This window comes from Typopeltis vanoorti, chromosome 1 (genome assembly GCF_054136105.1).
Source record: "Typopeltis vanoorti isolate ZY-2024b chromosome 1, IOZ_Tvanoo_1.0, whole genome shotgun sequence".
Lineage (NCBI taxonomy): Eukaryota > Metazoa > Arthropoda > Arachnida > Uropygi > Thelyphonidae > Typopeltis > Typopeltis vanoorti.
In genome coordinates, this window is record NC_143549.1 from 139,158,588 (window position 1) to 139,176,375 (window position 17,788).

The window sequence follows — 17,788 nt, forward strand, 5'->3', positions numbered from 1 at the left end:
ATTTCCCAATATACTGACAGCATGCACATAAAAAATGCAACCCGCTTTAAAGCCATTATGTTCAGTTTTGATGTCTCCTCTCTGTACACCAATGTTCCACTTAAAGACACTTTAGACTTTATACAAGCTTGAATTTCTTCCCAATATTTCAGCCTTGTTTAAGTTCACTATAAACTCGGGCTTTCATTTGGCAAGAAAATCCTACAATGTCCCACTTTAGATCTTATTCAAGCTGAAATTCCTCCCAATATCAGCCTTGTTTAAGTTCACTATGAACTCAGGCTATTTTGTTAGGCAAAGAAAATCTTACAAATGAATAGAGGGGACAGCCATGGGCACTCCACTTTCTCTCCCTCTGGCTAATTACTTCATGGAAACGTTGAAGAGAAAGCTGTAAGCTCTGCCCCATATAGATCCACTGTTTGGCTATACATTGTTAATGATGTGTTTTCCATTTGGAGAGATGACCTGGATGCTGTCAACATGTCGATGCTGAAGACCTTAACATGCAGAAATGAAGAGGTTATGATGGCATTGTATAAGACCTTGATCAGACCTCATATGGATTATTGTGCACAGATTTGGTTGCTGAGTTTTCACGGTGACGAGGATATGTTAGAAAAGGTCCAGAGAAGATTCACAAAGGTGGTCAGTGATCTTTGAAATGTGAAGTATGAGGAACAGATTCACACTGCAAAGTCAATCTTCCTTCTATTCATGAGGCTTTGCAGTGTCCAAAGACACTGCAAAGTCTCATGAATAGAAGGAAGAAAGGGGGGGGGTATGATTGAAACATATAAGCTAGTCAGTTTTAATAAGGGAATACCGTGAGCAGACATATAAATACAAAATTAATAACGGAAAAACTCGCGTAAAAAGATTATTTAATAGTATAATTTTTGCCTGCATGTCACAGGCATTTTCAGTACATTCTAAGATAAAATTAAAACAACTGACAATTCCAAAAAGCGCCACCTAAGTAGCAAATGTAAGATAACTATAATGGTCAATAAATTTCCTAACTTAAAAAAAAAAAAAAAAAAAAAAAATGGTTTATGTTTATCTCTCATAAAGGGGATAGACATAAACCATCGGATCTGTTTAAGTTAGGAGAGTGAAGTAATCCGATCTCCCATCATTTTATGTAAAACCTCTTCAGCATTGATCTTATAACAACCCCTTACCAACTTGTACATCTCTGTCATATCAGCCCTCTTTCTCATATCCACTAAACTTTGCATATTGCATCTTCTCAACCTTTCCTCATATTCAACATTCCAGAGAACAGAAATTACCTTAGTCAGTCACCTCTAAACCCTTTTCAGCATCTCTTCATTATTTTGAAAAACCAGGTGACCAAATCTGTGCACAGTAGTCCATGTGTGGCCTAATCAGAGCTTTATACAATGGAACCAGAATCTCCTTACTTTTACGAGTCAGTATATATATATATATATATATATACACACACACACACAGGTAACCCTCGTATAACTCGGTACTTAAATAATGCGGTTTCGATATAATGCAGTCTACAAATTGTAGTAACCCTTGTTCAACGCAGTTTCAATAAAAACACAGTCTACAAATTGTAGTAACCTTTTATCTTTTCATATATTTTTCACCGCGCGACTTAAAAATCAAATTTTTATCTTCGTTAAAAACTACATGCGCGATACGTCTGCCCGTATTGTGCATGTAGTTATAAGTAGCAAATTCATATTAGGGGAAATACCCTTTAGCATGCATGTTTGTCAATTGTTTACCATATAAAGGGTTACTACAATTTTTATAGCAATGGCCACATAGAGGGTTTTTGCGATATCATTGAAAACGAAATTAGTGAATTAATTGATGGGGAAATAGATTTAAATTAGGAGGAACTAGTACAATTAATAGATGACGTCGAACCAAGTGGCAGGGAAGATTCTGATTGTGATGAATCCGTTAAACAATTCAGTTTAAAGAAATTAGCAGAAGGATTGGACTTGGCAAGAAAGTTAGGAAGTTATTTTATGGATAATAATGATCTCTCAATGGAGTGCACCGGAAAATTCATGAGACAGTTGGATATTTGTTTAGCTCCATATTATGAACTTAATAAAAAATTGCAGCATAGTGGTAAGTAAGGCCTTATTACTGACTTCTTGTTCTCGTGGAAAGGCTTAGACTTTGGTTATGCAATTTTTACTAAGTAATTTAAGGAAATTACAACGTCACTAGGATATACATTAAAATAAATTTTAATATACTTCAATATTTCGGCAACGTCAAGTTGCCATTTTCAAGAAACTAAAGAAAAAGACACGTGTACGCAGGCACAACAAACAGTAAATGAGGAAGAAGCAGGAAGCTATTATTTCTCCTAAAGTCCTGATGGTGCCCCCTAGCAAGCAATGTTGGTATTCTTGGGCGATTGGGCTGAAGGTCTTCTGATGTAGGTTTCCCAAATTTGAGGCAGTCTCAAGCAGCCAAATTTGTTGAGGTTCGGATTGTTTCTTAGGGCTGAAGCTGATTCCGTGAAAAGCCTTTCATACTTGTATTTACTACGGTGTACTATCGTGGCTTTCTTCCACCGTATTCTATGGCAGGTATCCAGTGCATGGTCAGCAAGACCAGAGTGGCTGTACTGGTGAAACCAGATGTAGTCCTTGTGTTCTGAAATTCTGATCTGTTTGGCCAAAGTAGGACAGCTTACAGCTGCAAGGGACCTGGTATACACCAGGTAGGTCTGGGGGGGGGGGAAGGTTGGTCTTTAGTAGAGCGGATAAGGGATGCCAATTTTTTATATGGTCTGTAACAAGAAGTTAAGTCATGTTTTTTTAGGATTTTTGTAATTTTTTCCAAGTGCCTTGGATTTTTTTTTTTGGGGGGGTAGCCTTTGGCTGAGAAAGTGTTGAGAATGTGGTTTAGTTCTGTGGTTAGGGCATTGTCATTTGAACAGATAAGTTTAGCCTGTTGTGTAGTGTCTTAATGACTCCATATTGTTGTGAAAAGGGAGTAGTGGGATTGTTGGTGAATGTATATGCCTATATGGGTAGGTTTTCTATATAGACTGAGAAAACCAAGGTTCCATCAAGCTGGCCGGTGACTAGTGTGTCTAAGAAAGGAAGGCAGTTGTTTTTTTCTTCTTTCAGGGTGAATTTGATTCTGGGGTGTTGGTTGTTTATATGTGTTAGGAAGGAGAAGAGTGCATTGGAGCCATGTGACCAAATAGCGAACACATCATCAACATAGCGAAGCCAAATGGTTGGTTTTTGTGGGGCAGAGTTTAAGGCTTTCTCTTCAAAAGTCTCCATATAAAAGTTGGCCAAGGGTGGGGAGAGTGGAGAACCCATGGCTGTCCCCTCTATTTGTTTGTAGAATTTTCCTTGCCAAACAAAATAGCCCGAGTTCATTGTAAACTGAAAAAGGGCTGTGATATCGGGAGGAAATTTAGCTTCGATTAGCTCTAAGGATTCTTTGAGTGGGACATTTGTGAATAAGGAGGAGACATCAAAACTGACCATTATGTTAGTGTGTTTGAGTGTAAGGTTTTCTATGCTAGCTTTGAAGTGGGCTGAGTTTTTTGTGTGTGAAGGTGTGTTGCCAGTATAGTGTGAGAGCTTTAGCCAAATGTTTAGCTAGTTTGTATGTGGGGGAATCAATGCCATCCATTATGGGACGTAATGGCACATTTTCCTTATGTATTTTTGGGAGTCCATAAATAAAGGGGGGGGTATGGAGTTAAATGGTTTTAATTTGTTAGTGATTTCCACAGGCCAAGAAGTGACCTTATTAAGGAGCCTGTGGAGTTTTCTAATTTGTGAGTTGGCGGGATTTTACTCGATAGGAAGGTAAGTAGCCTGATCTAACAATAAAGCTTTCAGCTTACCTGTGTAATCCTTTTGGTTAAGCAATACTGTGGCGTTCCCTTTATCAGCTTTGGTGATTATTATTTTCTTGTTTTTCTTTAATTCCAGTAGAGATTTAATTTCCTTGCTGGGCATGTTGGCTTTTGGTGGTTTAGCTTTGGTCAGAACACAAGCTACATCCAGTCTAATATCATTGGCGATGTGGTTTGGAAGATGTTGTATCCCGCGTTCAATTCTTATGAGTTGGTGGGATTGTACTCGATAGGAAGGTAAGTAGCCTGATCTAACAATAAAACTTTCAGCTTACCTGCGTAATCCTTTTGGTTAAGCAATACTGTGGCATTCCCTTTATCAGCTTTGGTGATTATTATTTTCTTGTTTTTCTTTAATTCCAGTAGAGATTTAATTTCCTTGCTGGGCATGTTGGCTTTTGGTAGTTTAGCTTTGGTCAGAACACAAGCTACATCCAGTCTAATATCATTGGCGACGTGGTTTGGAAGATGTCGTATCCCGCATTCAATTCTTATCATAATATCTTCAGCAGGTATTCTTCTGGGTGCACTGGCGAAGTTATGGCCACGTGCGAGGGCGTCGAGTGCTTCAGGTTTTACACTAATTGACGAAAGGTTGACTGCCATTTCGGTAGGAAGTTGTGGTTTCGAGATCGATTGATGTGTCGATCTCGTACTTTTTTAAATTCTTTCTCCGCTGCAGTGCACAAGATGTCGTATAAAATAGACCAAATTTCATAGCTTAAGGTGCTTGAAAGGTCATCTTCGAGTGCCTGTATGGCTACGTTAGCATCATTCAGGAAATGCCGAGTCACGGCAATTTGTTCTCTGAGTAAGGCTTGCCTGGCACGGTTATAAATACAAAGCGCCTTTTGCGAAGAGAAACGGTGCTTGAATTTCACACAGTTAGGAATTACCTGGTTATCCCTGCAGCGTTTTAGGAAGGCGAGACAATTCAGTTGTCTTGATAGCTTTAAGATAGAGCTAATCCAAGCTAAATTTCCTCCCGATATCACAGCCCTTTTTTCAGTTCACAATGAACTCGGGCTATTTTGTTTGGCAAGGAAAATTCTACAAACAAATAGAGGGGACAGCCATGGGTTCTCCACTCTCCCCACCCTTGGCCAACTATGGAGACTTTTGAAGAGAAAGCCTTAAACTCTGCCCCACAAAAACTAACCATTTGGCTATGCTATGTTGATGATGTGTTCGCTATTTGGCCACATGGCTCCGATGCACGTCTCTCCTTCCTAACACATTAAACAACCAACACCCCAGAATCAAATTCACCCTGGAAGAAGAAAAAAACAACTGCCTTCCTTTCTTAGACACACTAGTCACCCGCCAGCCTGATGGAACATTAGTTTTCTCAGTCTATAGAAAACCCAAAGGAGGGGTGGTGGGATTGTTGGTGAATGTATCTGCCTGTATGGCAGATACATTCACCAACAATCCCACTACCCCTTTTCACAACAATATGGAGTCATTAAGACACTACACAACAGGGCTAAACTTATCTGTTCAAATGACAATGCCCTAACCACAGAACTAAACCACATTCTCAACACTTTCTCAGCCAATGGTAACCGCCCCTCCAAAAAAAAAAAATCCAAAAAATATTGAAACCAGTAAACCCCCCCCCCTCACAACAAAGATTACTCTAAATCCATCACCATACCCTATATCCGAGGCACCTCGGAAAAAATTACAAAAATCCTAAAAAAACATGACTTAACTTCTTGTTACAGACCATATAAAAAATTGGCATCCCTTATCCACTCTACTAAATACCATCCTCCCCCCCCCCCCCAGACCTACCTGGTGTATACCAGGTCCCTTGCAGCTGTTAGCTGTCCTACTTTGGCCAAACAGGCAGGACAGCCAATATCAGAATTTCAGAACACAAGGACTACATCTGGTTTCACCAGTACAGCCACCTCTGGTCTTGCTGACCATGCACTGGATACCTGCCATAGAATACGGTGGAAGAAAGCCACGAAAGTACACCGTAGTAAATACAAGTATGAAAGGCTTTTCACGGAATCAGCTTCAGCCCTAAGAAACAATCCAAACCTCAACAAATTTGGCTGCATGAGACCGCCTCAAATTTGGGAAACCTACATCAGAAGACCTTCAGCCCAATCACCCAAGAATACCAACATTGCCCGCTAGGGAACACCATCAGGACTTTAGGAGAAATAATAGCTTCCTGCTTCTTCCTCATTTACTGTTTGTTGTGCCTGCGTACACGTGTCTTGTTCTTAAGTTTCTTGAAAATGCAACGTGACGTTGCCGAAATATTGAAGAATATTAAAATTTATTTTAATGTATATCCTAGTGACGTTGTAATTACCTTAAATTACTTAGTAAAAAAATACTGACTTCTTGATAACTAAACCAGCCGAAATATGCAATGAGAATTATACAAATGATATCCAAGAGATTTCAAGTGATGACGACGTCCGGCCACTCGTAAATAAAGAACATCTACGAAATGTTCGTTTTGAAGATAGTGATTACGATTAAATTATGCACTTTATTTTATTTAGCCTAAAACATTGGGCTAATCCCATAATGCATATGGGAAATAAAAATAAACTTTATTTCCCATATGCATGTTGGGAAATAAAGTTTACGTACAATTTGTATTTTTATAAGTTTATACTATGTATTTTGTTTCATAGTTTACATGTTTTCTTAACTAACATGAATTACCTGAATTAAATAAAAATATTTTTGTTGGGTATGTCATTGTTGTTTATATAATTTAAAAAAAAAAAATGATTTCAGAACATAACTCTACTTTTTCTATGATCTGAGTCGAGTCTTGCATAATGCAGCATTTCTGTGAAACCTAACATCCACGTTATACGAGGGTTACCTGTATATAATATATATATTTTTAAATTTCTGATGATTGTAGTAATTCTCTGTGACATATAGAGTTCTAGGATTTTTGAGATTTATTTTCTCTTTTTATAGATCTTCCTGATTGGGGTTTATCCTCTGCTATAAATAATCATTCATCATCAGTGCGTGATGGTAATAAAAATAATCCATCGGGTTCTTTAGCAGTGCTGAATAACATCCATGTGGCTCTATTTAGACATGGTGATAAAGTCTATGCTGTTAATGAGAACTGTCCCCATGCTGGTAAATAAGAGATTTATTATTATTGTCAGCAGTTTATAACCTATTAAAAAATTATAGGAAAATTACTATTAAAAAACCATAGCTATATTTATTATTATTATTACCCAAGACCCCATGGCATCAAAGACTCATCTAAGAGGTCCTTTTATCATACACACAGCTTGTGCTTTAAACACACTCAAATTCTCTGCAGACACCACATTCTCAGGTGGTGTATTCCAATCATTCACAACTCTGCATGAAAAAAACCTGCTTCTCACTCCCCTACTCACACCTTCTTTATACAGTTTCCAGGGATGATCTCCCATTATTTTCTGTAGCATTGATACTATAACAACCCCCTAATAACTTGTAGGTCTCTCTATCATATGCCAGCCCGGTTGGCCAAGTAGTTAGCATATCTGCTCTCCAGCCAAAAGGCTGTGGGTTCAAATCCTGCCATGAGCATGGATGTTTGTGATTGTCTGTGGCAATTCTAGTGGTTGTGGTGGGCGATAGATGGTATTGGTGTAGTTGATTGAGACAGAGAGCTGTAGAGAAGGTGCCCTCCCTTGATGAGCCTTTGGACTCCCTGGAGGTGTCATGTATTAATAATAATAATATCTCCCTTTCCTCCTGTTCACCAGACTCTGCAAGTTGCATATTCTCAATCTTTCCTCATACTCAACATTCCATACCTTAGTCAGTCGCCTCTGGACCCTTTCCAACATCTCTTCATTCTTCTGAAAACCAGGTGACCGAATCTGGGCACAGTAGTTCATGTGTGGCCTAATCAAAGCCTTATACAATGAAACAAGAATCTCCTTACTTCTACAAGTCTGTGTCCTCCGCATCATTCCCAGAAGCCTTTGTGTTGCCTTTACAATTTTGGCTATGTGTCCCCTAAATTTCAGATCCTTATCCACTATCACCCCCAGATCTCTTATTTCCTCCGCCTCCGACAATATATCCTTACCTTGAAAAAAAACAAAAACAAAAAACAGGTTAACAAGTTGTGGCTAATACACTTACCTTACATATCATTTTCTAGTAACAGAAACAATCACAACAAACTCATGTTCAAGTCATTCGGTTATCTTATCACATTACATTTGAGCATTTCAATTATACTCACAATTGACAATAACCAGATGTATATGGGTTAGAAAATTTTTCTGTCAGCAATGATCAAAAATAGCAGATTCCAGATTTGCTATTCCATGTCATATATTGTGGTATAGCAGGATTGTGCAAGTGCTATATTAATTAATTAATTTCCATGTGATGGCACAATGTAAGTTCCCTTTATGGGAATGTACGGCACCATCTAAGTCCCCCCCAAATTTTATCTGGGGTCCGGAACCGGCATAGCTGACGAATCAGGCCTATGGCTGGGTCAGTATTCTTGACTGTAATCCATGTGTGTCCACGACCGGTTTGCCTGCTTGCGGAAAAAAAACGCCCAAGACCAGCTAACTTAGCTATGATTGAGGAAGATCCTTTAGCTCCTCACGTCGTCGACGAGAATCGAACCTAGGACACTCCTTCTCCAGGCATATGGTTGCGAAGCCCAAATCCACTAGGCTAACTATGTGGACAGTGCTATATTTATAGTGGATGTCATTGTATAAATTGAGATGGCAGTAGAATACTTTATACTGTAACTCAAACTCTGAATCATCACAGTATGTTTCACTGCTGATATTTTACCACAACTTCTTATGGCTGATCTCATATCATGGAATAACAATGGATTGGTGATGCACAATACATATAGCTGCTCATGGCTATATGCTCCCATTCCATGCTGGTAGCAGCTGTATGTGTTATGTATCATTAGTCATCCATTTCTAAACACAGCTCTGGCACTAGCAAAAAAAAACATGCCTTCTTAAATGGATGCACAATGAAATGGATGTACAATCTCATGAAACAAGAGATCTATAAGAAGATGATGATGTGGAAGGAATATCATGAGAATAAGAGCGAGAGAAGTTATGGAATACGTGAAGCTCAGCCAGACAAGTTATGAGCATTGCACAAAAAGCTAAGTTGAACTATGAAAAGAAATTGGCTGCACATGCTAAAGGCTACCCAAAAGAATTTTATCATTATGCTGCAAGTAAAAGAAAGAATGAATGCAGATGAATAACTTGACTGATTGTAGATGGTATCCTAGTATCAGAATCAGATGATGCAGTTCAATTAATGAGTGCTCACTTTGCTAAGATATATCAATTATGGTGTATAGGAGTGGTATGATAGACTTTGTGTTTCCTAGGAGGGACCTCACACGTTGAGTCTTGATAGACTTGTGTTTCCAAGGAAGGATCTCCCGCGATGAGTCTTTTGACTCCTTGGAGGCCTAAATAATAATAATAGTAAAGTGCTACCACTACATTGAATGAAGAGATAGAGGTGTATGAGAAGGAGAGTCTAGAGCTGTTGCATAATCAAGATATGATTTCTGCAGCTGGGACAGATTGGGATATCAGCACGTCTATTAAAGGAACATTCAACTGAAATGGCTAGGCAATTGACATGTTTCTATAATTTGAGTCTTAGCTCATGTAAGATCCCACAGGAATGGAAAGAATGTATGATAATTTCAATGCATAAGGGTGGTACAAAGACTGATGTGTCTAACTATTGACCTATCGGTACCTATGGAGTAATTGTAAAGATTTTAGAGAAGTTGGTAAGAATTTGCATAGAGAAATGGGTGGACAAACAAGACATACTTTTCAAGGAACAGTATGAGTTTATTACAGGAAAGTCATGTCTGAACAGTTTGCTGACTCTCCCCAAATGATCACTCAGCAACTCAACTATTTGTTTTGGTTCAGTCACCTTCATACCATGTGCGCTGTTTAAAGTCATTCTACCATAGTAATTTTTCCTCTTACTTACTACATAACAAAAAAACTCTTTTGAGTTTACTTTGGCCTGTTTGGCTAATTCTCTCTCATAGTCTGATTTTGCTTTTATTACCATACTAGTTATCCTTCTTGCTTAAACTTTGTACTGTTCATGACTATGTTGATCACTTTTCTCTATTTCCTCCACAATGTTTTTTTTTTTTCCAACTTTTGCTTTATATCCCTACTCATCCACTTAATTCCAGCTTGGTTTATCCTCCTGACCTTGGATATGCAGTCTGATACTGCTGTTCTCAAGCAATCTTTGACTGCTTGTCATGCACTTCTGACATTCTTACCTTGTAGTGTTTCAAGCCTTGACACCGTTCCAAGATGACTCCTGAGTCTTAGAGTTAAGCATAAACCCCTTCTTGACAGATAACTCCACATGTTTGGCAACTTCCCAGAACAAGACTACATGGTTACTCTCCCCAATTGGAGGCAGAGTGTGTCTACCTTGGTTATGGATATATCGTTGTATGCTCCCAACACTCTCAAACCCCTTGTTCCTCTCTATAACATGTTTTTTCATGTAATTATCCCTTAGCAACTGTATAAATCCCACTTCCATCTTGCCATGCCCCTTTTCCTGCCTCCAATTGATGTCTCCATATTTAAAGTTCTCCCAGAATAAATGTTTTGACCTACACTCATTGTGCTAATCTGCCGATACATGGCATCTACATCTTCCTGTAGAAACCCCTTCCCCCTGGTCCATAACAGCAATCAATGATATATTTTGCCCTCTTTGCTCTGTCTCACACCAGACAGCCTGAAATAAACCATCTCCCTCAGACTTAAAATCTTCTTGAACTTCTAATTTTGTTGGTTGTAATTCTTCAGCTGTCTTCAGCAATACCACCACCTCCTGTCCTGTTCCTTCTTTCCTCTCTGAAAATACAATATCCTTTACATTCTATCCCTGTAACTATATCATTTTCAGTCAACCAGGTCTCACTGATGCCTGTAATTTTTGGCCAAGTCAAGCTGACCAATGCCAAAAACTCCTCACCCTTATTCCTGATACTTCTTGCATTCGGGTACATGCATTTCAACATCCCTTTGTACCCATAGTTACCCTCGTGTAATGTCATTACCAACCCATTCAAATTGGAAACCTATGAAATCCCATTTTGCATTGTGTAATCATTAGTGTACACATTCTCATTTATCATAGGGTGGGTGGCTAGACACATGCTTGATTTCATCCTCCCTAATATCTCTAGTTTCCCTGGTTTTGCATTACCAGACTCTTACTAATCAACACTCTCTCCAAACATCTAACTCCAAAACTATTTAAATGTAGTCCATCAGGCATATATGTCTTTTTTGTCCATCAAATCCACTCCATACATCAAAAAGCTGCTCACCATTCCTCCTGCACAATCTTTTCATCGGCAATCATGGCCCTTGTCAGCTCTGTCCTATCATAACTGAGGCAGCTAAAACAGAAGTTGCAAGATGACTGGTGGGAAGGTAGTAAAATGTCCTGGTGGCTATTGAAAAGAGCTTAGAAATAAAGGTAAAGTACCTCGATAAAGGTCTCATCAGTGGGAGCAAGACCCAGAGGTGGTGATACTAAGGTGAAAGTAATGGAACCAAATTAAACCAGATATATAATTGGTAGCATAGCCAAGTAAAAAAACTTCCATCAACTTATCTCTAATCTAGAGAATATTAATAATAAGGTGTGACACCTTTTGGCAACAGGTAAAGTACTATAAAAGGAATCAAAGACAATGAAGATAGCATCAATACTTGGTGGGTGAGGGGGGAACTGTCAAAATCCTGAAATGAGGAAAGCTTCCAGAGTAGATATTTGGTTAGAAAGGATCAAATATGGAGATATAAAAGTTTTACAGTAGTGGCTGTACTGCATAATTCAGAAAGCCTGGTCAGAGGGTTGAATGATTGGAATAAAGATATCATAGTATTCATCTGTTTAAAAAAAAAAAAAAAAAGAGAGAGAGAGAGTGAAATAAAACTATAATTATAGAGGAATTTCTAATGGATATTCCAGGAAAGATTTATACATGCATTCTTGAGAAGAGGCTAAGAAAAACATATGGAAGGGAACCAATTATATATTTGGTTTAATCCTTTTATCCAAGTGTGTAAGCAAACAAAGTTTGCACCTGAAGTATTTTCAGGACTGGGGCCACTTGCGGCAAAGGTGGTATAACTTCTCATCACTTGCCTTAGTATCCCATAATGCAGTGTTTCCTCAAACTTCAGATATCTGTGTACCCCTTAAATTTTCATTATTACCAAGTACTCCCTTATATGTTCATGTAAACAAAATTTATATGTTCATGTAAACAAAAAATACGATTTATTTTTAATAGAACAAAATTTGGAATAGGTTCCTCTACATTTCCCGTTTATGAAAATCCACATTTCAAGTAATTCATGTCATACTTATGAAGATTTTTCATCTTCTTCCTAGTTGGTTCTCTAGAGATGCCAGACGACACACCCTTATCAATTTCATTTGATCCAGATACAATATCAACGTTTTCTTGTTGCTTACAGCTACTTGAATTTACTATATTACTATATTTTTGTGCATTTTATAAATCCAGTCTTTAATCAATGATCCATACTTAAGAATTTCAAAGCTAAAAAAATTACTGTATTTACTCGAATATAACTCGCACTTTTTTCCCAAAATTAAAGCTAAAAAATCGACGTGCGGGATATATGCGGGGATTTTCGGAAACTAAAGTTTTCAGAAAAAAAACTGAACATGGTGTGACTTACCAAGAAGCTCCTATTCTCTATCGCTACTTTTGGCATTGAGAACAATTTCCTTGTATGCATCGTCAAAGTCATCTACCCAAATAGCTTCATCTTCTTTCCCATTACTTCAAGCAAAAATTACCAGTAATTTACAAGACTTGAGATATGTAATGAACAATCCTTCACAAATGACTAATAAATTTAGTTTAATCCTTTATCCAAGTGTGAGCAAACAAAGTTTGTGCCTGAAAAAAAAAGTGGCACCTCCTATAGGTAAAGATGACCTCGCTATTGCTACTGCCTGGTATCTCCACTTCTGGACCTGGCTCCCACTGAAGAGACCTCAATAAAGGTTGAAACTAGTCTGGGTAGTGGCCCTTCCCTTAATGCATAACATTATACGTATCTGCAAGGAGATGTGTTTTGCATTATGGAAGACTCTGGGATAGGAGTGATGTTAGCTTAGTCCACCTTTGCAATGAGTTTCCCGGTGTTGTACTACCTTACCGCAGTCCTGAAGATATTTTCAGGCCAAACTTTGTTTGCTCACACTTGGATAAAAGATTGAACTGAATTTATTATAGTCTAATCAAGTGAAAAATAAACTTTCAAATGACTAATGAGAAGTAAAATCAGAGCACGAAACAGCAATGGTAGGCCAGCAGAGATACAGCACCTATGAAGAAGTGCATATGATTGGTGGGCATTAACAAAAATCACACGAACCAAAGACAAAGGCAAGCCAACAGTTGAGTTGAAATGCTAATTCTCTTCAACCGAATTCCATAATATCTGAAACACGTTCACTATATATTTCTTAGCTTTAACATGTTCATAATCGGTGGTGTCAACCAAAACCATATGTTGCACCTGCAACATATGGTTTTCTTGAGTCTATACAGCAGTTTCTGTTGGAGGGAGAGATGTGATTCATTAGTTAGTGCCTTTTATATTCCCAATTATCTCTATTTGTTGAGAAATATATTACACAGACTGTAAATGTCTCTGTAACTTATTCAGTGATATAATAAAACTACTGTATCTGTTTTTCAGCGTCTTCAGTATAGTGACGCTTTTGGGGAAGGGATGTTGTTTACCACAGGGAGCGAGTTACTATCGCCATGACGTTCACATCCTGCCGATAGTAACTCGCAATTTGAGTAGGAGAATTCATACATAATATATAATTTATGGAAAAATCTATATGTTTAAAATAATTATTTTTTTCTTAATAACGATTCAATGCGTTAATGATGCATAGCTGAAAATTGCCACTTATCCCCCGAAGACCTTTCGCTTACCCCCCCAGGGGTACGCGTACCACACTTTGAAAAACACTGCCATAATGCAAAGCACATCTCCTTGTGGACATGTATAATGCTATGCATTAAGGGATGGATCACTACCCAGACCGGTTTCAACCTTTATTGAGGTCTCATCAATGGAAGTCAGACCCCAGAGGTGGTGGAAATAATGGAACTAAATTAAACCAGATATATAATTGGTAGCATATCCAACTGAAAAAACTTCCATTAACTTATTTCTAATCCAGAGAATGTTAATAATAAGATGTGACACCTTTTGGCAACTGGTATATGGAAATATGACTTCTTCATTACTTCCACCTTAGTATCACCACCTCTGGGTCTGGCTCCCACTGATGAGACCTCGATAAAGGTCGAAACCGGTCTGGATAGTGACCCTTCCCTTAATGCATAGCATTATACATGTCTGCAAGGAGTTGTGTTTTGCATTATGGGATCCTAAGGCAAGTGATGAGAAGTTATACCACCTTTGCCACGAGTTGCTCCACTCCTGAAAATACTTCAGGTGCAAACTTTGTTTGCTTACATTTGGATAAAGGATTAAACCAAATATATGATTGGTAGCACAGCCAAGTGAAAAAATTCCATCAACTTATCTGTAATCCCGAGAATTTTAATAATAAGGTGTGACACCTTTTGGAAACTGGTATATGGAAATATGATTTCTCCATTACTTCCATCTGAATTTTGAGGATGATGAACAAGTTTTTCCGAATTTCAGACAATCAAGAGTAGATGTGTTCGCTATGTGGTTAATGGTTTAGTGAATCAGGTCGGATGAGAGATTTTTTCCAATAGGTCTGGTCATTGCGAGTGTGATCGCGGAATAGCTATCGTGGGAACATGTAAAGACTTTGTTTCTCATGAGAATTCACCGTAAAGTCTATATTTCCAAGTCGCGCTGTTCATTGTCATTCGAATGTGTTTTGAGTGTTGATTGCGGTCTCGCGATAGTCCTTTAGTGTGATGTATTTTGTGTTTATACACTATACGGAAGTCCTTGAGATCCAGCTCAGGTAAGCATATATTTGAATATTTTAAACATGAACAGTTTAAGTCCTGATGACTTTATCCAGTCGTTGGATAAGAAGCTGGTGCTCGACCTCCTCAAAAAACTGTTGAAGAAATTTGAGGTAGAGTGGCCAGGGTTTCTAAATCTATATTCAGCGACAGACGACTCCACAGAAGGGGGGGGCAACTCCACAGAAGGGGGGACAACTCAACACCAGGGGAAGAAGGGAAGATGAACCTGATAATCCCTGCTCCCACTCCAAAACATGATACAGAAACCCATGCTTGGAAAAAATGTAAAACAGTGGAGACTCAGATAAACGAGGGGATGGAAGAAGATACCCCCAACACTGACCTCCCCACACCCGACAACGAAAAAGTTCCTCTTATTGTTCTATGGGAAAAAGAACGTTGGACGGCCCCCAGGCCTATTATGCAAAACCGCCAAATTGCCTATTCATGGGCAAAAAACATAGACGACGGAGTTAAAATCCAGCCTGCCACAGTAGGCGATGACAGACTCCTCACAAAAACCATGGATGAGTCAAATATTAAATATCATACTTACTCACTGAAGTCGGAGAAAAACCTAAAAGTTGTACTCAGGGGAGTAACAGAAATCATCTGCAAAGATGAAATTACTGAAGACCTCTGCCTCCATGATCTCCCACCTGTCAAGGTTAGCAGAATGCTACGGGCTGACAAGAGTCCAATGCCCCTAGTACTCGTTGAGATACCCAACACACACACAAGAACATATACAACATAACAACGATCTGTGGTCTGAAAATCACAACAGAACTACTAAGGAAAAGAACCTCGTCGGGCCAGTGCTACAGATGTCAGAAGTACGGACACGCACAGAAACTCTGCAGAGCAGACTACAAATGCCTCAAATGTGGGCAAAACCACCCCACAGCAACCTGCTCAAAACCCAGGACCTCACCAGCCAAATGTGCGAACTGTGGGGGCCCCCACCTGGCAAACTACAGCGGCTGCAGTCACTACCCTAAAAATAAAACAGACAACAAAAGGAAATAGATCTCTCAACCCTGCCCACAGGCACCAGAGTTGACGGCTCCCCAGTTGCCTGACACCCAACAAAAGACAACAAAATACCAGCTCTCACAAATGGAAAATACCAAGAGTCTGGAAAGCCACCGTCGAAGCAGGACATATGCCGAAGTAGCTCACTCATCCAAAGATATCCAGCAGGACCAAATTCTTCCAAACATGACAACAGTCATCACGGCCTCATTGGCAAACATGCTTCAAGACTTCAGTAAGTCAAACCCTTCACCAAACTCCACAAAAAGATTTCTAAAAGAAACTCAAACCATATTATCAATGCTTGTTAATGAATAAAACTAGATTACTCCCAGACTCGCTACAGATCGCCGTTTGGAACGCCAATGGCCTAAAAAACAAGACACTGGAGCTTCAGGAATTCTCTCACAGATACAACCCTGACATCATCCTAATTAATGAAACTCATCTAAGACTTGCAAACAATCCATAATTGAGAGGCTACACACTATATAGAAATGACCGACTGGACTACAGAGGTGGTGGCACAGCCATATTTATCAGGAACTGCATCAGGCACAATGGAATACTCACCCCCCCAACCTCCAACCTAGAACTCACTGGTGTCGAAGTCCACACAAACTCAACTGGAAGACTTAAAATCTATGCTGCCTACAACACCCCCGCTAAGACCCTGCTATTTTCTGACTTGGATGCTGTACTAGGTATAAATGAATCCATCATCGTCGCTTGGGACTTAAACTCCAAACATCCCTCCTGGAACAGCAGAACCACAAATAAAAATGGCGTATCCTCTTCAGCTACACAGGATTAAACAACGCTGTCATAACAGGACCCACTGAACCAACCCACCACAGCCCAACTGGCACAGCCGATCTCCTAGACATTGCCATCCTACACAACATCAAATACTAGCACAGCATTCAAGCACTGAACGAATTATCATTGGACCACAACCCAATCTTACTTCACTTAGGGAACAAAGACCAGTCACCTCCCCCACAAACCTCCATTGTCTGGGAGAAACTTAGGAAAGTGCTACCAGAACACATTGGTCCAGTTCCCCATATAAAAGCCAAGGAAGAAATAGACCTGGCAATAAAGAACCTCGCCAATCAAATCAATAAAGCCATAACAGCAGCCACAGTATCCACGATTACCCACAAACAAAATCGTCTCCTGGAAGAAATCATGGACTTAATAAGGGAAAAAAAACAGACAAAGAAAAAGATATCACAACACTCGTGCTCCCCAGGACAAAACAGCCCTCAACAGATTAAACAAATCTGTCCGAGAAGCTCTCCAGAACCACAGGAACCAACAATGGGACAACAAGCTCACCTCCATCTCCACAGCAGATCCATATGGAAATTCCTAAACAACCTCAGGAACAAGTGCAAATCCCCCCCCCTGCAAGCAGAACAGCACCTTGCATACACAGATGCTGACAAAGCTGAAGCCATAGCAAGAAACCTATATGAGAACCTAAACATCAGCCATGTATACAAGATCCATCGTAAAGTCAGGTTCACAGTAAATCGTCCCGATGTCAATCCAAGCCCTATAATGCCTACCTCACCTATTGAAATAATCGGCATCATCAACCATCTCAAGATTAAAAAAGCCCCAGGTCCTGACAGCATCACTAACCAAGTCATCAAGGCACTACCATGCAAAGCCATAGCACATCTGGCAAACATCATAAACTCCATCCTCAAATGGCAACACTTCCCCCAGTCATGGAAAATAGC

At 39.3% G+C, this 17,788-nt stretch overlaps 1 protein-coding gene across 1 annotated transcript in view; it reads left to right on the plus strand.

Annotated features, from left to right (window-relative positions):
- Nucleotides 1-17,788, plus strand: part of LOC150110472 (Rieske domain-containing protein-like) — a 59,898-nt gene that overhangs the window by 27,374 nt on the left and 14,736 nt on the right. The window contains exon 3 of the mRNA XM_090394008.1: nt 6,848-7,018. Coding sequence (XP_090250134.1) covers nt 6,848-7,018 — 171 coding nt within the window. The remainder of the gene's footprint in view (nt 1-6,847; nt 7,019-17,788) is intronic.